At 42.6% G+C, this 22,992-nt stretch overlaps 1 protein-coding gene across 1 annotated transcript in view; it reads right to left on the reverse strand.

Moving 5' to 3' along the window:
* AGXT2 (alanine--glyoxylate aminotransferase 2) overlaps positions 1–22,992 on the reverse strand; it is a 389,079-nt gene that overhangs the window by 118,225 nt on the left and 247,862 nt on the right. The window contains exon 11 of the mRNA XM_086960517.1: positions 6,115–6,203. Coding sequence (XP_086816643.1) covers positions 6,115–6,203 — 89 coding nt within the window. The remainder of the gene's footprint in view (positions 1–6,114; positions 6,204–22,992) is intronic.

Consider the following 22,992-nt stretch of genomic DNA (forward strand, 5'->3'; position numbering starts at 1 on the left):
AAGAGGCTGAAATGCCAGAAACCGGTCCCCGGTAGCTTGTCTCCTTTCTGGTAAAGAATTGGCTTGGTAGTTTAGTCTGCCCTGTTCCCATGATGCACTGGGCCAGGGACAGACTGATTTGCATATAGCCAGGTTCTGAGCTGGGATGGGGCAGTGAGATAAATAACGGTGATGGATCAAGCCCTGATCTTTGGACTGGGTAAGAGTGGTCTGCTCAATTCAGACACTCTGTTCATCACCACCCCCTTTTGTAAATCGATTTTGGCCACTATAGGTGTGGCAGGGTATACTCAGACATGAGTCCCTTTCTCACTGCTCCATCAGGATTCAAGCAAGCCGGGCCGAAGAGGCTGAAATGCCAGAAACCGGTCCCCGGTAGCTTGTCTCCTTTCTGGTAAAGAATTGGCTTGGTAGTTTAGTCTGCCCTGTTCCCATGATGCACTGGGCCAGGGACAGACTGATTTGCATATAGCCAGGTTCTGAGCTGGGATGGGGCAGTGAGATAAATAACGGTGATGGATCAAGCCCTGATCTTTGGACTGGGTAAGAGTGGTCTGCTCAATTCAGACACTCTGTTCATCACCACCCCCTTTTGTAAATCGATTGAGGACAAACCAGGCGCTCAGACCAATCACAACGTTGCTGTCCTGCTGGTAATAGTATTACCAGCATGACAGCAGCATCATGATTGGCTTAGAGGAGTCTGTGAGCATGTGTGCTGCCAGGAGTCAACAGGAGCAGAAGTGGATGGAGTAGAGGCGGCAGCTGGAAAGGTAAATGATCTTTATCTCCCTCCCCCAACTGCTGTCCTATTACTTCTGTCCCGTAGCATCTGCCACTGCAAAAAATGAAGTAGGGAACCATCATTATTTTAGTGCAGAACTGGAATTGTGAAACCTAGAAATAATAAAATGATGGGTAAACTGGGAGTGGAAAACCTCAGAGTTTTATAAAGTATTGGGTTTACCCATCAAAACCTACAGCTTCTCCAACTCCAAGAATTCCTGTGCCTGGAGAGGTAGAAGAAAAGATGTCTTCCATGCTTACTTCACAGAGGAATTCCTGCCTGCCTGTCTGAATATAAGTGGTCTCCAGGCTCAGTTTTAAACATAAACTTCATCTATCTGATTCAGATCATGTAGTGCCAGTTTTCCTGCATTAAAATACAAGAGGGCATTTAGAACAATTTCTGGAAAACAGCCTGCATGCCACACGAATTGCTCCTTGAAGCATGGGTGCTAAGGAGCTAAGAGCACGTTTTGCTGCAGTCTACTTTCCTGCCTGGGAGGAACTTTCCCCGTGGAGTCAGAGCCAAGAGGGTGAGTTCAGTGGAACTAGCCATGCAAAAGCAAACATTTAGACAGAGAATTGTTTCGAATCAATAAGGATAAAAGACTCTGTGCAAAGAGTCATGTCCAACCGTGGCCAAGAGTAGGCGCACATACAATGGCGCTAAAATTATTTTTAGAGTGGGGGTACTATCTAAAAACGGTACCTCACTAAAAGCATGGGAACTATGTGGGAAATGCCAATAGAAACAAATATTTGACTGGCCCCTTCATTGTCATTGTCCATCCCAACTTTCAAGTTTTATGGGGGAGCTGCAGCATCTCCCGCCTCCCTAGTACTAGTGCCACTGGGCACACACTCGGAAGAATATCCATAACATCACCTGGAGCCTCAAGTCAGCCAATTGAGAGGGGGGGGGGGCTCCACAAACCTTCTTTGCCTTCACATTTCCCACAAAAATGCTTACATTAAGAAAGATGGCTCTGTCTCTCATAGTCTAACATCCTGATTCCCCACGTAACATTTATTCCGGGTCTGGTGGCTTAGCAGACTAATGCATCCACTGTAGGAGACTGTGTTTGACCTCATGGTCACAGGTTCAAATCCCAGCAGGTCCAGCCAGCCTTTCATCCTTCAGAGGTTGATAAAGTGAGCACCATTTAGTTGGGCAGCAATAGACATCTGTTATTCAGCACCAAGATACCCTTGGGTGAACGAGCGCTTTCCAAATACACTTGTTATGTTTATGTTACATTTAAACTGTTTCTAGCACAATTTGTACTGTAGATGCTGGCTGTGTTAGAGAACTCTGAACTGTGACTGGCTATGTTTGTGCGGTGTATTGGTGAAGCTTTGTGACATCATTTTCTCTATGCAAAGGCCAAAATGATTGACATTTCCAATGCTATAAATAAAACTATCTATCCTCGTCAGTATTCTAACACCTGCTCTTCCATGGGGTTAGTTTTTGGCGCTGCTTCAGATTTACAGATCCTTGTAAATCTGGGGCAGTGTCAACAAGCACTGGATGTTCTGGTAGCACCCCCACAGCAACACCCATTGCACGCCGCTGTCACGCAGATACCTGTGTGAAAGAGTACCATATTTACGAAGCGGCGTTAAGCCACAAAAAGTGGCTGAATGCCACTTTGTAAATATGGAGCAGGGCACTGCACCACTGGAATGTCATTAAAAGTGATGCTCCTGTGGCGCAATGCCCTTGTAAATATGCCCCATTGTTCTCCCTGTAGTAGTTCAGTAATCAACTTTCCTTCTAGTGATAGCCTGGATGTGAGTATCCATGCCTACCTCATCCAGAAACTGTAGTGTAACTGCTGCTCATTCATTTACCTCTTCTATCAAAGTGGCCAATATTTGTCCATTATTCAGAGCCGTCTACCAGCTTCAGGTGTCAGGGAGGATTGTGTTAAGCCACACAATCCTCTAAAGTCTCGGTCTCTTATTTTTGTAGGCAACATTTACAAAGTATTTCTCTATAAAATCTGCATTTTGCCATTAGCATCCTTCTCAGTTCACAACAGAGGCAGCCTTCATACCTTGGCCACAGTATTGTAGTAATTGTCACTAATTGTACCAATTTTAAGAATAGATGTCATATTGTGCAACAGCTCCTGATGTGGCTGCTGTCCTACTTACTATTCTCCATGGGCTTTACCATAGATGGACAGGACGTCCTTATTTCTCTCCATGGTAGTTTCCGGGAGACTTGGGGCATCATTAGTGGGTCGCCAAATTGAACTTAATGACTTATCTGGCATTGGCCGGACTGCCGGTGCTGTCTTCCAACGAAGTGCTCTTCTCTGTGGGGGGAGTCCAGTAGGCGGCGCGTGCAGCATCACAAACCAGCCGGACTTTCTCTTTTCCAGAGTTCCTCAGTGAGGACTTCTGGGACAGTCACATTGGTCAAATTCTAAGGGGGCTACCACCATGTTCGGTGTACTGAAAGGATTTCCCAAGCCAAGACAGAGACACATCAATTCTGACACACTTTTCTATTTTCTTGTCTTATAAAAGGAGGGAACCTTTTCTACTTTTTGCATCACAGCGGTTCGAGTGGCTTGTTCATCAGGTTCCACACACCTGGCTTCTACAAGGAAATTCCTTCCGGAATCCATGCCAGCTTTGTTCCTGTTTATCCCTTCAGCCCTGCTGTTGTGTTTTCCAGGTTCCCAGCCTCCTTTGTTCCAGCCATCTGTAGCTCCAGATGGGGACTTCAGATTCCAGGATTTTGCCAAACAGCTTATTTACCAAGCTCCTCTTGTTGGCATCCTCTGGTGTCAAGTCATCTCCACCTTAACCTAGAGTCTTCACTGGCACCTGCTGGAGGTTTTTGCAGTTTTGGGCTTTTTTGCTCCTTGGTGCTCCTTCTGGATGGCACTGCTGGGTACTGTGTGTGTTAGCAACACCGTGGCTACTGGAAGGGGTCCCCCTGAACTCTGGCAGTCATGTCTTTGAAGACCAGATTGCGATTGCTGGGAAGCAGCATAAGAGATGCTACTAGGCATCAAGTCTGTGACAGTTTTTGACACCCATCACCCAGTTTTGAGGTGGAAGAGATGGATCAAGCTTCAGCCCGAAAGGCTTCAACAGGAGACACAGGAGTTACAAAATCTGCATTGACAAACACATGCCCCTACTTCAAGCCTTACTTCTCAAGGCTCTGATATTCCAGTGGTCTCTCCACCTGATTCATGTTTTTCTCTGGTGAACCAAATCAATTGAAATAGTTCATGGACTCCTTAACTGTTTTGTTTGCCTTCTGTTAAGCCCTGTTTTCACAGGATCGGGTTATAAACGGGACACTAATAATTGCCTTGCGCTAACCTCGACACCCCTTTGGTAACCACTGAAGAGCTGAGCCTTTCAAAGTATACCACCTTCCTGATGTCCTTTAAGCTAAAATGCTGAAAAGCCAGATCTTGAATTCTTGACTGAAGAGGCTGTTTGTGACATTCATCAAGACGAGCAAGCCGTCTACCTATATTACTTGTTTCAACCAACTTACTGCTGAAACAATTTAGGTAGAGCTACCTTAATGACCTTATTTCATAGAGGTCTGAGAGAGCACACTAACGATGAGTTGGTTCACTTTTTTTCGGCATGTCACTTTCCCTGAATTAGTGGACCTAGCCCTATTATTAAGCATCCTCTAAGAGAATGCAGAATTGAGAGATGGAAGGTAACAGTTACCCCAGCAGTAAGACGCTTCTGATTAGCATACACCAGAACAGAAGCTTCCCTCAAACAGCTGTCTACATCCTCTAGTGAAAAACCTATGAACATTGTCATCACCCTCGGCTCCCTTTCAAGAACAGAGAGATCACATCATTGAAAACACAGCCTTGGCACATATTGTGGTTTCTCTAAATATCTTAACCTGTCTAATTCATATGCAAACACCGATGTCAAATGTCAGTTCCTGTCTCTTGTGAAAAGAGAAAGGATAGGACTACATCAGGTCCTTTCCGTTGGAGGAACTGGGGATTCCCATTTCTCACTTTTTCCTCTGCCCATCCAAATTGGGCTGCAGGAAGGAAGGTTGACTAAAGTCTCAGCTCTTCTGTATTATGGAGTCCGCAGGTGGTATTTAAATGAGAAATGTATCGATTTTTTAGTAAATTTCTGGATAAAGTTTAAACTGGAAGGGAGCATTCTGTCATGCTGCTGCAGTGGCTCCTGGTGAAGCCGCCATCCCACCTACAGCTTCCAGGGAGTGTGCCATAGGTGGGTGGGACATCTTTATTTCTCTGCTGGGATATATGCTGGGATATTCCAGTGGGTCGCCCCATTCAACGAAATGACTTACCTGGTGGTGGCTGAACTGCCAGTGAGGTCCTCCCTTGCAGCACTCTTCTCTGTGGGGTGATTCCAGCTAGTAACCTGTATAGTATTGCAAACCAGCTTGGCCTTTTCCTTCCCAGAGTCCCTCAGTGAGTACTTCTGGGAAGGTCATATTAGTCCCAATCCAAGATGGCTACCTCCCTGCACAGTTCACTGAAAGGTTTTCTCAAGCCAAGATGGAGTCACATAAATTCTGACACACCTTCCTATTTTCTTGTCTGATACAAGTAGGGAACCTTTTCGACTCTCTGCATCACAACTGTTCGAGTAGCTTGTTTGTCATGTTCCACGCACCTGGCTTCTACAAGGAAATTCCTTTCTGGATCCATGCCAGCCTTGTTTCTTTTCCTTCTGCCCTCCTATTGTGTTCTCCGGGGTTACAGCCTCACACCTTCCTGACATGTGTAGCTCCATACTGTGACTTTGGATCTCAGCTTTGCACCCTCACTAAGCTCCTCTTGTTGGTGTCAAGACATCTCTAACTATTCCGGAATCTTTGCTAATACCTTCTGGAGCGGTTTGTCCTTTTGGGATTTTTTCCTCCTCGAAGCTCCTTCTGGAAGGCGTTAACTGCGCGGCGCTTCCTGCGTCAGCAGGACTATGGTTATTGGTTACTCTTTCTTACCTCTGTTAGACCAAGTCTGTGAAGACCAGACCGCCAAGAAGAAACATCAGAGATCCGACCAAGCGTCAAATCTGTGACAATAGATGCTGGATAGCAGAGAATGCTGACCTTCATATGATGCCTTAAAATACAGTTCATTAATAACACTTGGAAATAAGGAAATAATAAACTTTAGAAGTAAAGCATTTCTATTACATAAGGGCACTGAGCATACAGGCTAAACCTGAAATAAGTGTTTAGTTGATGTGGTGTTCGCAATTTAACAAAAAATATTCAAAGGTCCATTAATTTTAAGGAGCCCTAAAATGTGTAAACTTCATGACTGATTACAATCTTACATCAAGGACAGCAGATCCAACAGCACAGGCTACAGGATTTCCCCCAAAGGTGTTGAAGTGCAGAGCTTGGGACAAAGAGCTTGCAATTTCTGAAAGAATACAATAAGACACACATTAGCGTCCAGAAGCATTTGGTGACATTCCCAGCATATTGTGAGTTGGTCATCCAACCCATATCCAAAGTTACTTTGTACTAGGCCCCGGAGCAATTGTTATGCAGGCAAAAACTCATGAAATCAACAAATTCTGGATGTGAATCTAACAAGATTTCATAGATGTAAAATGTTGTGTTATTTTCACCTGAGGGAGAAAGGTGCAATCAGAAACTCTCTCGCAGGAACAATAAAACCAGAACCAAAAACAGTTTCTCCTCAAACCAGTTCAATTTTGCCTCAAGAGACCAGCAAGAACGTTTAGTGAAATTTTGCATACATGCATACTTTGAGAAACTGCAGTGTTTCACCAATTCCCACTGAATATCATCCTTATATCCATTCAATATTTTAGTCAAGATTGCATTTGGTTATCCTCGTTCCGGATACATACATTTCATCAGCTTTTGCTTATTGTGCCCCCACTATCCCTGTTTTTTGTAATATCCAAGTATTGTTTTTCTTTTCTAACAAAAGGTTTCCAACACATTACATCAGGCATCTTTCATGTTTAAACCCACTCCACTGGCCGTCCCAGCCAGTGTAAATGCACATCATGAGCCAGACTACAGAAGAAAGTCAGACCATGTATTACTATGAAACATCTAACAATTCACCTGTTAGTCTCTCAAAGTTTGAAGACACCCTCTGTGGTTTACATTCGGTTACTCTCAGGAGTCTGGCATCCCACCAGACACCCTTGTAGCCTGCCCCTTATTATAGTTTAAGCAGCACATCACAGCCTCCGCCCATGTGATAAGATCAGATCACTAGCAATGCCGCTTGACCATTGCTAGATCAATAAATTGACAGGTGTCCTTTTCCATCTTTGGTCAAGGCATCAGACCTTATATTCATGTTCTCGGTTTCTGGGTAACTGTCTGCCTGTCCATTACATTATTAACTCCACCACCTTTCCTAAAAAAAAGTCTGTCATCAATTGGGATTTGTAGATCACGGCTAATCACCCATGAAGGTATGCATGTGCTGGGATCCTGTTGCAATCAGTCCAACAGCCAGGTCTTCAGCTCCTTTCTGAATTCCAACAGAGAGGATGCTGTTCGGACGTGGAGGGGGACGGTAATTACAGGGCTTGACGACAAAGTAGAAGGAGCACCCTCTGCTGTAGTTTTTGCAGAAGTGGGGAGTGTGAGCGAGGGTGAGGGAGGCGGAGCTTAGGTGTCTGGATGGTTGGTGGTAGTTCAGGCGGTGGTAAATGTATGTCAGTCCTTGGTCATGGAGGGCCTTGTAGGCGTGTATCAGCATCTTGAATTTGGAGGAGGACGATTTCATATGATAGAATGTCTCTCACTTCCCTGTGCACATAGAGCACTTGTCTCCTGCTACTGGGAATCTGGCATGTAGTCTGGCAAGTTCAATGTTGCACCCTCCTCTGTGCACATAGGGCACTTGTGTACTACTACTCGGACTAAAGCATGTAGTCTGCCAGGTTCAATGTACTTAATTCAATTGAAGGAATTTGTTCCAGTAATAACTGGCAATGTTCCAGATGTATCTAGGAGAGGTCACTCATTCTTTGTCCTTGAGATCACCCTGATCCTCCTCCCAACTAGCTTTGAGGAACATATGATTCCTTTCTTGTTGCACATTGAGAGTGTTGTACACATTCGTGACCAAGAATTTCCCCATCCCATGTTAATGATTTTGTAACATTTCCTCTGGCTCATTGTGCGCCTATTCTCGTGTATCAATTATGGCCTTGCCAAGAGCTGCATGTGTCAAGAACTGTTTGGGGAAGTCCAAACTCATCACTTATTTCCTCAAACGTCCTTACGATGCTTGTGATGAACAGATGTCCCACCTGCAAAAGTCCTGCCCTGCTCCATTGCACATGATTCACTGCCTGCTTCACTTTTTTAACAGACGGCAAGGACCATAAAGGGATCTCCAATGCATATGCCATGTGTTTCCTAGTCCATTATAGGTATCCGTGCCAGCAATATCTAGTCATTTCAGGGAAGGGAGTAGCAGGGCGGAAGCGTTGATGTATGTTAAAGAAATACACTGTTGTAGGGTTTTCTCTCAGTACACCCAGCACCAGTTGAGACATCTGGAAGCTTTTAAGTTCAGCCAATAGACACCAATTAGATCTGTGCTGGCAGGTAGTATGGTTTGAAAGAGGAAGCACTGAACTCCTCTTCATCAGTTGAGATACAGCTTGGTTATGGCCACTCTCCATCTACCTAACCCCCAGATCAGTTCTGTCAGAATCATTTTCAGTGAAGAAGTGGCTAGTGAGGGAGCCTGGAAAGTAGGAGAAAAGGTTAAGTAATTGTGGGAGAAGGAATATTTTTTGGTAATGGCTACTCTACCAATCCCCCAGAAACTCAGTGATTTCCACATAGATGCAAGAGCTCAAATTACATTTTCTCCCATAACATTCTCTTATCGTCTATAAACACACACCCCAAGATAGTAGAATTAACAGAGCGTGCCTCCTAACCCAGATTTGTCATGAGTAGAGATAACTTTGAGTCCCTCCATGCATCAACAAGAAGATACAAGATTTAAATATGTTGAGCTTGAGCTCAGAGGCAATGCAATACTCTCCAAGTTTTAATATAACACATCTAAGCTATGAAAGTGGCATACTGTCATCTACAAACTACGACGCTGCATGTGTATGGCCCTGAAGTACACTTCTACCCCATGTTCCTCCCCCAGTCTGCATGCATCTCTGGCAAATGGCTCCATTGCTAATTTAAATAGGAACAGAGAAGGGGCAAATTGAGAAGTGGGCGGACAAGACTATCAAGACTTGACCCTCGCTGTAGGGCCTACATGCTTCCTTAAACCTTGCAAACAGATCCACACCAATATCGCCTTACCAAAGCCCATAGCCTTAGGAACATGAAAAACGTAGTTCCAGTTTAGAGGATCAAATACTTTTTCCCTGTTGTTGGCTACCACAGCTATCTGGCTTTTGTGGGAATTGCATCCGTGACATGAAACAGTCTGCAAGTGTTGGACGCTGTGCTGCTCCCTCTCACAAATCCGCAATAGCCAAGATTTACTAAGCTGTGAATAATCACACTATCCAATTTTACAGCAACGTGCCCAATATTTTACAATCTAAATAAGGATAGACATAGTAACAGTCTAATGTCTCTCTGCCACGTTTAGGCAGCATGTAAAATAATTGATTCCCGGGCAGTGGGCAGCAATTTACCTCTTTCTCTGAATGTTAGGTACATGTCTAAGAGCCTTTAGGGCAGTCGGTCTTTAAAGGATATATAAAATTTAATGGGAAGCCCGTCGCTACCTAAGACCTTCCCTATTGCCAGCTGACAGTGAGGACGTGGCCTTTAGTGTCGGATAGCTGTAATCGTGGTATTGTGGGGTCTCTGCTTGAATCAGCCTGGTCAAACTGCCTTATTCCCTCCGATTGCCTCAATGCCATGTGTTTCTTATAATCATGTGAGCCAGATGTTGACGCAGTTCAGCATGGAGTTGCCTATTTTGCTTCAAGTCTGCATTTTCAGCCTCTGGTCCATGGCTCTGTGTCTCTAGGGTCCTGATGTCACTCAGGCTTATCAAGTTGTGTGTTTTCATAGCCTTACTATGTGTGTTGAAACTTTAAAAATCTCTGGTAACTGGCATTTATCTTAAAAATATCGCATCACTTCCTCTGCCTCCTATTGTATTGTCAAGAGTAAGGGGTGTTGGTCTGAAAGTATTCTAGCTACTGTGCCCCTGTGCCAGACCCAGGAGGTGCGCTGTAGTGAAGACCAAACATGTCTAGCCTATTGTGTTGGGAGGCAAGAGAAGAAATGTGAAAATACTTACTCCTCTCTGGATTTATAGCCCTCCACATTTAACTCCTCATCTTTGTGAGGTCTCACCTCAATGCCCAGTCCAACAGTCTCTCAATGTATTTACACACCAGTGTCCTAGACAGTGGGGTAACTATGCCCCTGTTCAAGACACAGTTAAAATCTCCCAACACTATGAGCATCTCTTAAGGGTTCCTGGCCTTCTCCGGAGCAAGGCCATCAAGAAACATAGCCTGCGCAGAATTGAGGAGGTACACATCCAGTGAATGAAGCGCCCTCCCATCCAATCTCCCTCCCACATAGATGTACTCTCCCTCTGGGTTATCCTCCTGCGCCTCAACTGTGAAAGGCACCCCAGATCCACTCACACAAGAACTCCTCTGGTGTATGCAAAAAAAGGAGGTGCGGAATACCTGACCCCGCCACCTATGTCTCAGCTGTCCCCTTCTGACTTGGTAAATCGAGTCTACTGTAAACCGCAAGTTGTGCACCCTGCCTTTTCAGAAAGGCATGAATCTGATGTCTCTTCATGGCATTTATGAGGCTTCTAACATTCCAAGGGATTAGTGAGTATCTGCTGGCATTTCCCTTTTGTGTATGCTTTGATAGAGAAAAAGATACATAGTCCGGGCTTCATGCACACTATAATATGTGCTGTGATCATACCAAATGGCTACATTGGGCTTTCCTCTCTCATGTGGGTCAGTGTACTTGGGTAATGTAAATTGCGTGTGATGGCAATATCCCCATGTGTTCCCTCTAGACAAACAAATGAAAACCAGTAATAATCCCCAATTCAAACTTGCCTCCCTGGCCTGGGCTACGTCCTGCCCAAAGAAAGTCACATCTGCTGGCAAACCTGGGTGGGTGCCTATCTTGTTATTGCACCACTCCACTATGGAGTCCAATAAACTTCTGGATTGCGAGGAATCCTACTAGGTGTTCTGTCCTTCCCGCTATTCTAATGCTAACAACTAAGCATTGTGCCATCTCCGAACTGGAGGGGGTTAAATCTGCACCTACCCAATAGCATTCCGCCACCCTCCCTGAACCTTCCTGTTACCTTCCTCAGTCTTCCATCAGCCCATACACATTCAATGTCCAGACTATGTCTCCATTCCTGTTATGTTTGATCCACTCCTCCTTCCCTGAGTTTCTGTTTTAGCGCCGGGACACCCCTTCGGGGGTAGCTGTGCGCTGTATAAGCTTCTTAAATAAATAAATAAATAAATGTAGCACAACCATAACAGCAAATCATCAGCTGTCTGCAGAGTCATAATGGGGATTCTTTAAGCACCAGATCAAGCGGATGATTTTGTCAATGGGTAGTCTCCGCTTACTTCTTCTGTTCCCATTGTGTTGTCCACCATTGTCATTCGGAGTGCTGCTGCTGTCTCCAAAGTTTCCTGCATCACTTCCTGGGCTTGCTGTGCAGTTGTGGTCTGCTTACCTTCTCCAACGTCTGCATGCCCAGGCCTCTGCCTCTTTCATCGCATTCTTCTTTTGGGCTGTTCCCATTCAACTGAAGATCCTACTTATATACGATTTATGAATTATAGGGGAAGGGGCACTAAATGACAATTGGTCTATCATAAGGACTTCCCCCAATCAAATTACAATAGCCCAGCCATCAATGAGTAACCAAAACTCCAAAAAGTTCTTAATAACAAAGTATCCCAAAAATGAGCATCAATTGCAGCTGTCTTCATGTGCTGCAAAAATGAAAAGAAACAATAAAAACAAGCATATAAAGAATATACATGGCAATTTGATGCTCATTTTTCGGATACTTTTCTATTGTTGAATTGTTTGGAGTTTTTGTTACTCATTGATGGTTGGCTATTGAAATTTGATTGGGGGATGTCCTTACGATAGATCAATTGTCATTTAGTGCTCCTTCTCATATAATTCACAAATCGCATATTTGTCGGGTGTTCAAACGGTTGACCCTCAGAGTTGGCACAGTACAATAAGGATTACACAGAATGTAGGGATTGGTTACTACACTGTTTTTTTGTTGCTTTGATTGAAGATCCCACTTGCTGCATTGGGTTCTGAGGCCTTACCCACTCCCAGTCCACCACAGGTTCTGTGATGAATATAGACTTCTGGCACTGAGTGGTCTTAAGCCTAAGTGGGAAGAGCAGTGCATATTTCAGTCCCATCCCTCGAACTTTCCTTTTCACTCTCATAAAAGAGGCGCTTTGACTTTGGAACACAAGAGTGTAATCTGTAAAGATGAAGACCTTTTTGTACCCAAACAGAAAGTGGCCTACTTTTCTCACCGAAGGCAAGATAGTCTTGTGGGTCTTGGAGCCTCTTTGTTGGCCGTGCAGTGTGCTGGAATGCTTTGCGCTCTTTCCAACAAAAAGATAGCTCATAACCTTTGAGGAGCTAGACAGCCATCTTCCCAGGAAAGCTTCCATGTCCGTCACTTCCCTACCCTAAGGAAGGCCCAATACTCATATATTACTTTATCATGGAATACCCTAAGCATTTTCCACCACCCTTCTAGAAACCGCACCTTATTTGTTTGGTCCCGTATGATCTGTAATATGTCAGCAGCTTGGGGGCTGAGTGGATTACATTCTTTGCTCAGTTTACCCTCTGGGTTAGTTTTCTCTGATCCTCCTTTCAGTGGTCCAAATCCAGTGCCACTTCTTCTATTTTGGGCTGAAAAGAGTCTCGGGTTGAGTTAATTTAATCATGTCCAATTTACTGTTTCTCATTGGGTCGCCAGTTCTGAGTCTGGTTTCTGTCCCTCAGATCCCTCTTGAAGACCGGGCCCCGTGTTAGGCTGGACACACATTGGCAACAAGGCCCTGCTATGGTCCCCATACACCTGGCCTATTACTGTGCTGTGTGAAGTCCTAACAGATGTCAAGGGAATAGATTCCAATAACAAGTCATTTCTTTCAGTGACCATATACAGAGTCGCCTCAGTGCTGTAGGAGATCGGTCCAGCTTCAGGTCTCCCACCTGGAGGAGGGACCCGTCAGGGACCCAGAATGGGAGGAGGGGTGAACAGAGGCGTGAACAGCCATCCCTTTCCAAAGATGTAGCTCCTAGAAGTGCTCCTGTACAATGATTTCTATTTGATTACATGCTGTCCCTGCCTTATTTCGACTCTTGAGGTTGGACATAAGTGGGAGCTGTCAAGAAATGCCTAATGTTTACTAGTATTCTGGAACGCTTAAAGTTGGAGGAAGGTGGGGGCACACCGCAGGACCTGTGCCTTCTTGTCCCTTCTTGTAGCCACCCCCCCTCAATGAACAAATGCCCTCCACTTGCGTAACTCATCACTTCGAACTTGCTGAGTTTATGCGGCACCCCAACTGCCTGCAACACCATTGCTCAGGCACAGGTCAGGGCCATTTACTTTGTTTTGCAGCTCTCTGTACTTCTTATAAAGGAGGTGGATTCTAAATTGCTGTGGCCAACTTCTCTGCTAGGACCCCCACAACCAGTCTCTCTCAGAGACTTTTGGCCCACATGGCATTCCTCTTATTTGAGGAATATGCTCCTCTGTCAGCATGGGGTACATTTGTAAAGTGGCTGTCACAGAGGACGACAATCCAGAACCTGTGGGCACGAGGGGCCGCAGGCCTGGCTTATCTACCAGGGCTCCACCGCCTTTGGCTTGGCTTCATACCGGGACGCAATATAGTTCAACTCCCCAATACTTATCCAATTGAGCCCAAGTGACCCACTGCACTCACCAGGCCATGCCACATTCTCACAGCCGCTCTCATTCCTGGAGGGGTCACGCTGTCCTCATGTTTTGGCCTGCAGAAGTAATCTGTGGCCCTGGCTCACTTGTTAAGCATTCACCGACTACTGGCTTTGTGCGGAGGGGGATTCTTGGCTAGCTCCCACTATCCTTGTCACCAGGGGTAGAGGCTCTAAGCATCAGGTGTTGGATAATGTGCTATTTTGGGGCCTCATGGCTGGAGCTGTGCTACTCTGCAGCCGCCATCTTCATAGCTCTAGCCACATGCCTCCATATCCTGTTATATAATGGATTCTGTTTCATACCTTCCTCTTTTACACTATGTCTCTCCAAGGAACAACAATAACTGAGTGAATAAAACTACTGAAAATAAATCAATTGGCAAGAAAAGTAAGCTAGTAAGCACTGAGAGAGCTATGAGGCATCAGAGTTCAATGTGGTACCTGCCACAACCCTGTGCTCATAATTTAGTTACCCCGCTCGAGAAGATCCTTGTCAAACATAAGGCAAGTACTGCTTAATACTGTGTGTCTGGGAAAAGTGCACCTATATGCAAATCATGTACTCTCTGAGAAAACATCCAACTAGCCTGCTTGTTGAAAATATAATATGCCGTGGATGGTTGAAAAAATATTTTCAAAAAGCTGGTTCTAGTTTGAATGCCTAAGCCCCACAGCTGTGGCCACCTGAAAGCCACTGCAGCTTTTTTTGATTTGGGTTGGATAGAAAGGCTGCACCATTTGAGGTTTAGAGGCACAGGACAGCCTTGTTTCTGTAGCTGCATAGAAAGCATCAGTGCAATATGTTCGACAATGTGTTTGCATATCAATGGAAAGCAAAGGTATATGCCTGAACATTGAGTCTTGTAATGAGGATCATTCAGCATGAAGACTGAAGGCTGTGGAATAAAAATACTAGCTAGTAGTTGGCCTAACGGCTTGTGCGGTCGACCTCGAATCTGGGGAACTGGGTTCAAGTCTCGGCAGTGACGCTGAACATCCTGTGATTCTGGGCAAATCACTCAATCTCCTTGTGCCTAACAAAAATGAATGTGTCCTTCATGTAATGCAACTGGTGCTATGTAACGCGCTCTGATACCAGATATCTTAGGGTAAAGTTTGTGCTATGTAGAACTCCGTAAAAAAAAATTACTAAAAATCAAATGTAGATATTGTAAGAAAAAATTACAAAAAGAACAACAAATAATATCTCATGCTTAACACTTATCTTTAAGCAACTCTAGAGAATGTATATCTTAGTCTCATAAGAGAAAAAATATACTATTATCTGATGGTCTTTGCTGCCTTAATTCCTGGCAGGCAAATTTACTTACGCCACTGGATCCTAGACTGTCTAGTGTGTGAAGGGCATTAACTCTTCACCCCAATTTTTTTTTTTTTAATTTAAGTGCACAAATGCCTGGAGGCATCTTGGCGCTATGCCAAGAAGGGATAACCCATCAAGATTCTGAATATAAGTACTGTAGGGTCACTAGTTGAAAAGCCAGGTTTTAAGCTATTTCTGGAAGACAAAAAGGGAAGAAGCTATTTTCAGTTCAAACGGAAGACAGTTCCATTGTAGAGCCGTAGATCTGCAAAAGCTTCTTCCACCCCAAAAGACACGTTTAAAAGTAGCAGCCTTTTTGAATCTAGCTGCACTGGAACAGAGGGTTCTACCACTGATATACCATTTCAGGTTTTTCTTAAAATAAGATGGAGCTTTCCAGTACAAGGTCTTGTAGGCTAGCAGAGTGCCTAGTAGGGGACTAGCAATAATTTATTGAGAGCACATGCTAGTGGTCTTTAACCCAGTCACTATTGAGGGAATGGAAGAGGTGATATTCAACACCGGAGTCTCAAAGACTCAATATTTTGATGGGATTCTCATATATCGTCCCCCCTGGACAAAGGGCAACATTTGCAGAAAAACTTAGTTATTGGAATCCCTTTTCCTTAAATCTGATTTTGCGGTTATCGGCGATTTTAATTTTAATTTGGAAAATCGCTCTGATGCTGAAACAGAACATTTATTAGACACCCTGTTAATAAGTCTCGCCAACACTCAAATAGTGAAGGGGCCCACACATCATGTAGGAACTTCATATAAAGTCTAGCTTTTTCCTTGTGCAGGTCGTGCTGAGTAGTTTCACATGTCTGTAGCTTTAAGAAGAGTTTGCAATTGCATCGAGTTCCAGCCCATCTGATCAAGAAAGTAAGAAAGCTGCAGCCCTCAGAAGCGTGGCCTGTGTGCTCAATGAGAAACCTGGATAATCCTCCACAAGTGTTAAATGAGAAAGAAGATTCATCATTCTAGAAAACTGTATCCGGGTGAATTTTGAAAAACTTTGTTTCCAGTAGAAATTTCCTGTAATCTTAGACCTTCCTACTACCGGTACAAGGGCCAGATCAATAGTCTACTACAGCTGAATGAGAAGAGAAGCTCACTTAAAAGTTCTTATCTGTGGTGGTGAGATCAGGAAATCCTCCTGTGAAACCTGCCATTAAAAGGAAGACCAATATTTTGATTCTAAGCCATATTAGTTTACTTTTAGAGACATGTTTACATTATTAGCAGATGTAGATTTTCAAATAGAATGACACTGCAATGTATTAAATAATCAATGGTACACAGCAAACTATTAATTTCATCGATGCTTTATGGAGGTTGGCATTTTAAGATCTAATCTCTTCACTACATCCATCAGAGATGTACATTGGACCGAGAAATGTTCTGAGTCACAAAGAGGATCTGCTTGCCTCCCGCATTAAGAACAAGTATCTGCGGGCGTGGCTTGGACACCGGAGCAGGATGGCGGATTTCGAGTGAGCTCCGCTCGGTAGTGGGTTACCTTCACCTCATTTGTGCCCCGTACTGCAGATTTCCTGAGCGCAGATGGTTGGCCTTTGTTTAATGTAGCGGCGGTGAGTCCAGCAACCATTCTTTCTATTCATTATCAGCATTTTTAGGCCTAGAGCCTGCGGTGGTGAAACTCTCCTCATTGAATCGCGGGCGTCTGCCATTTTGTATCGTGTCGCTCGCGTTCCGTTTTTTTATTCGCGCAAAGCCGCTTTTTCGATACGGCTTGTGTTTAAATGCTGCCGGTTCGCTGCTAATGTCTGCAAGTGAAATATTATTGTGCAGCTCTTCTTTACCCCGTTTTTCATCATTGCCTTCATGTTTATGAGGAAACAGTCTGTGATGTAGAGAAATGGAGGATTTCTACAGTATCTTTGGATATTCTTATGTCAGCTGCAAGTTAAGAAGTTCCTCATGAGCCTGCATTACTGTCAGCCTGTTACATGCTTTTCAATTTGAGACAGTCCTGCCTATCATGTATGAGGAGAAGCACCCTGTTGCCTTTGTTACCTGCCAAATGCTGTTCCCCCTATTTTTGTTTTTTGAGTCTCAGGGGTGAATGAGTTTTTCTCTCATGTCACGACATATCATATGCCATATTTTTGTGGATGCTGGTATTTCTTTATACTGAGGCAGTATTGTCAGTTTCTCTACTTTAGCTTGATTATATACAGACATTTTCTACAGTGCCTTTACTCAGCCCAACACTTTCGTTTTATTTTGGATGGTCTTCATTCCTGCCTACTCTCTCTTTAGTGTTTGGGTCGCATCTGTACGTTTTTATCTACTACTCATCAATAACTTCCTCATTTTAGGATGGCGAATGACCCTCACACCTCATCTAGATCATCCTCATCAGGTGCCAAACCAAAGAGACAAAAGAATGACTCACTTTCCCCTATACACTCCTCCCAAAATCGTGTTCTGGATTCTATTTTGGAGGAGGTCCGCGGTCTTCAACCTTTTATGGTCACTACTAATAAAAATTTTAAACAAATTGAGGAACACTGTATAGTCATGGAGGGCAAGGTATTGGAGCTTGAACAACGTGTTGGGGATCTTCTTGATATTTCTCCGAAAATTCCATTGTTAGAACAAGAAATCCATAAACTCAAACTTCACACCGAAGATTTGGAAAATCGCAATCGAAGGAATAATCTTCACCTTTATGGTCTGTCGGAAAATATTGAAGGTCCAGATATGTTGTCATTTCTAAAAAAGTTCTTGCCGGACCTTTTAGATCTTCAATCTTCATCTCCTCTCAACATACAACGGGCGCATCTTTTGGGTCGTCTTCAACCTAATTCTAACAAACCTCGTGGTATCATCATGCTTTTCTTAGAATTCACTGAATTGATGCATGTCCTGAAAGCGGCTAAATCCAAACGATGCCTTACATGGTCAGGGCATAATATTTTTATCTCACAAGATGTTTCTAATGCAACGAATGCACGTTGTAAGGAATTCTTGGCTCTTCGTCCTCAGATGAGACACTTGAACACTCGATATGACATACTTCATCTTGGTCTCTGTAAAGTTACTTATGAAGGAAGGTCACGTTCTTTTGATGATCCTGCTAAACTGAAACTTTTCCTCAATAATATTTCTTCTCGAAATATGGAACACTAATGTTCTAGTATCCGCTTAGATTTTACTTGATAGTTGATCGTTGTTGTTTCTATAATTGAATTTCTACCTTTTTTTTCCCTACTTGTTCTTCCTCTATATTATTTTTTGTATTTCCTCAATATATCACTTCTTATTTCCTCAAACCGTTTCTTCTGCTTTTTGTTCCCTTTATTCTGTATTTCCTACTATGGCTAGTCTTTTACTTTTCACTGAGGCTTATTTTTATTTATTCACTCGTACCGATATCCTTGTTGCTGTCGTCACCTTGTCCCTCTCATCTTTGTTGCTTGTTTACCCTCAGATCTGGATTTCATTCCTTGACCTACTTTTTCTTCTCATTTTTCTGTTTTTCTCCTTTTATTCTCTTCTTTCTTTTGCCTTTCTTCCAAGTATCGATTTATTTTTTCTCATGGTGCATTTTCAATATCAATTGAGTATAATGAATACTCTTTATGGTGCTTATTTTTCTTTAGTGTGTTCTTTGATGCTTGTGCCCATTGCAGTTAATTGTTGTTGTACATTTTGCTTTCTGTATTCATCTAATATATGCTGTTTTTTCACTTTCAGTTGTTTTCCTGAAGTGTATCATCTCCATTCATGTTTTACCCCCCCTTCCCTCCATTATGTGTAATGTTGTCACATGGAATGTTCGTGGTCTTGGAAACCCCGTCAAAAGACAAAAGGTTGTTTCTCATTTGTCTAAATTGAATTCTCATGTCTCCTTTATTCAAGAAACGCATTGCAATGATGTAGAATCACTTACATTGAAAAGACAGTGGGTTGGTCAAGTGGTTTATTCTCCAGCTTCTAATCGGAAAGGTGGTCTAGCTATTTTATTTCATAAATCGATTTATGCACAAATTTTATCTTCGCAATGTGATAGCGATGGACGGTGGGTAAAGGCTAAGGTAAATATACAACATAAAAAACTTTTCTTGCTGAATATCTACGGCCCTGTTAAACCAGACCCAGTCTTCTGGAATAATATTAAGATCTTAGGGGCATATGTATGAAAATCCCTCTTTGCGATTCTCAAATAGCGATTTTTTGAGAATCGCTATTTGAGAATTGGAAAATTGTATTTATGTAAAAAAAAATTTTTTTTTTTAAAATCGCAATTTTTTTGCTATTTCTTAGTATTGCTTAACTGTGATTAGCAAATTGTGAAATCGCAATTAAGGAATACTTTCCCATTAATTTCTATGGGCCAGGAGGTCCATAGGAATGAATCGGAAGTCATTCTCAATTTGAAATTCGCAATTTGAGAATCGCAAATTGAGAATAATTTCAAGGGTGCATGGGTGTCATAAGGACACCCTGAGGCACCCCTGAAATGAACATTGTGTGCGCCACATGGCACCTTCACAATGTCAAAAAGTGCTTTTGTGAAAGAAATCGCAAATTGCCATCACCTTGAAGTTGGTGGTAATTTGCAATTTCTTACGGAGAAATCACAAAACTTGAAATCTTGTTGCATAGCATTTAAGGAATCGCAAATTTTGCGATTCCTTAATTTTGCAATGACATTTTCGTAATACATCCAGTTTTCCGAATTTTTTGTCGCAAACGCTGTTTTGCGATTCGCAGCCTTTGCGACAAAAAATTCAGTTCATACATATGCTCCTATCTTCTATTGATGGTCCAAATATTATTGTTGCTGGGGATTTTAATCAATGGTTAGATCCATTTTCAGATAGACAATCCAAATGCAAATTTAACCCCGATAAAACTCATAAATCATTTCAATCTGCCATTGCCTCTTGTTCATTATATGATGTTTGGAAGACCTGTAATCCTGATACCCTTGAGTTCACTTTTTTTTCTAACGCCCACCATACCTCTTCTAGAATTGATTATATTTTAGTTAGTAAACCCTTACTCCCATCCATTCAATCCTCTGAGATTGGATCTATTTTCATTTCTGACCATGCCCCTGTTTTTTCCTCCCTAGATCTCTCTTTGAGTTCTCCAAAATTTGGTAGCTGGAAACGTAATCATTTTTTGTTGTCAGATGATACCTTTGTTACTGAAGCTACTACCTTTAGGAATGAATTGTTTACTATTAACAACCCTTTGCACACCTCCTTTTCTAATAACTGGGATGCCTTTAAGGCTTCCTTCTGAGCTTTCACTATTTCATACACAACAAAAAATAAGAAAACTGCTAAAGCCAAGTATGATATTTTATTACAACAACTTAAACTGTTGGAACATAATTACTTTTCCTCTCAATCTCCCTCTGCTCTTCATGAATTGATTAAAGCCAAATCGGCTCTCAACAAACTTGCCATGATTGATGCTTGTAATGTTTTTCTTAAAATTAAGTCTAAATACCATGGCGGTCAAACTAAAGCTGGTAAAATGCTTGCTAATTATTTAAAAATAAAATCTGAACGTAAAAATATAGGTCCTGTTCTCAATGAATCCACTAATAATTTGGCATCTTCTGATGAAGATATTGCTTCTGCATTTCATGATTATTATCAATCATTATATACTGATGATACGAGTCCCTCTGCTCAATTTCCATACCTTTTTTCTGACCTCCCCAATCCTCTCTTCCTCCCAGATAAGTTTGACTCATTAGAAAGTGAAATCACTCTTCAAGAGATAACAGAAGCCATCAAATTCTTAAAAAAATCGAAAGCACCAGGTCCTGATGGTCTTCCTGTTGAATGTATTTTTCTACTTTTTCCTCTATTTTCATTCCCAAACTTCCGGACCTTTTTAATTCATTCATTGTTGACTCTAAAGCCTCAGGACCGTTTATGGAGGCCTTGATTGTTCTTATTCCCAAACCTGATAAATATAATTCCCTCTGTAAATACTATCGCCCCATTTCATTGATCAATTATGATTATAAGATATTTGCTAAAATCCTCGCCACTCGCCTTGAAAGTATAATCCCTCTACTGGTTGAAACAGATACAACTGGTTTTGTTGGGGACAGATTGGCTTCGGATAATGCTCGTGTGTTTGCTAATGTTATCTCCTTCGGAAAAAAGTACAAATCCCACTTGCTGCACTGTCTTTAGATGCTGAAAAGGCCTTTGAGCGCATAAACTGGCAATTCATGTTCAATGCTCTCAAATGGTTTGGTTTTGGTCAAAATTTTATATCTTATGTCAAATTGTTATATTCTTATCCTCGTGCTAGTATTTTTGTTAATAATCAGTTTTCGAAATCTTTCCCATTATGTAGAGGCACTTGCGAAGGTTGTCCCCTATCGCCATTGTTATTTGTATTATGTCTCGACCTTTCCTTGAACGTATTCAAATTAATTCAGGTATTTCTGGCTTTTCACATAGTTCATAGAAACCAAACTATCAGCCTACGTTGATGATATCCTAGTTTATATGCCTGACCCGAATTCCTCCCTCCCACCCTTTTTGGATGAAGTTCAGCTTTATTCTAGTGTGTCTGGATATAAATTGAACTTTTCAAAAACAGAAGTTTTACCCTTAAACTCAATTTGCTATCAGTATATGTTTAATAAAACTAATTTTACTTGGTGTCCCACAAAAATTATACCTTGGTATTTTGTTTTCCTCTACATTATCTACCACCATTAGTTGTACATTTAATGTTCTCAATACCAAAATACCATCACTACTTCTTTCCTGGTCCCCCCTTTATTTGTCCTAGTGGGGTAGATTAGACACAATTAAAATGATGATTGTACCCCATGTCCTTTTTACACTATCCATGCTACCCTTTCGAATTCCGGCTTCGTATTTTTCACTGAATAATTCTATTAGTACAAAGTTTTTATGGAATAATGAACACCCCGCTTTGCTCTTATGAATCTTAAACGTCCCAAAACTGAAGGTGGTGTAAGTTTTCCTGATTTTAAATCTAATCATTCTGCATTTTTAATTATGTAATTCTTTTCTTAAACTCAGAATTTTGCTGATATCCCTATCGCTCGTTTGATTGTTTTTGAGCGTTCCTGTTAGAACTGGGGGTTTCTAGTTGGCAGATGTTGGTACCACTGTCCAAATAGGGACCCTTGCTTCTAGTCAGGGTAAGTATGATACACTCTTTAGATAACCCCTGCTCACCCCCGCACAAGCAGTCAGACTTATCAAAGGCAATGTGTAAAGTATTTGTACCACAACTCACAGTAACACAGTGAAAACACCACAAACTGACTCCACAAGAGGTTAAAAAAATAAAGTTATTTCATCTAAACTACACAACACCAAAACGAGAATAATCCAACATACACAGTTCAAGAATATGGTTTCAAAAGAGTTCTTAAAATTGCAATAAAATTATCCACAGTTGCGTGAAAAGTTCACAATTGCGTCACGTTTAGCCAACAGTACCTTTAGATGCCACAAAGTTCCAAAACATAAGCTGGTGCGGTGGAAAACAAGCGATGCGTCACTCCTGAGACCCTGGGGACGCGATGCGACAACCCCGCTGGATGTTGCGGGCGTGTTACTGGGACTCCGGTCTGTATGGGGAGGAAGGCGATTCTTTGTATGGATTCCGGTAGTGAAAAAGCTAGCAAAGGCACGATGCGATGATCTTTGGGGCTGCGACTATCTCCGGGGCGACGATGCTCGGTCCAGCGGCGATCTTCCCTGGCAGCTCCTCAATGCGATGGCTCTGCAACGATGTTCGCAGTGACGTGATGCGGTCCACGAGCAAGCGGTGCGACCATGTCACCCAGTGACGACAGGCTCTGCGATGATGCTCGCAGCGATGGTAA

This window comes from Lissotriton vulgaris, chromosome 3_1, assembly GCF_964263255.1.
Source record: "Lissotriton vulgaris chromosome 3_1, aLisVul1.2, whole genome shotgun sequence".
Taxonomy (NCBI): domain Eukaryota; kingdom Metazoa; phylum Chordata; class Amphibia; order Caudata; family Salamandridae; genus Lissotriton; species Lissotriton vulgaris.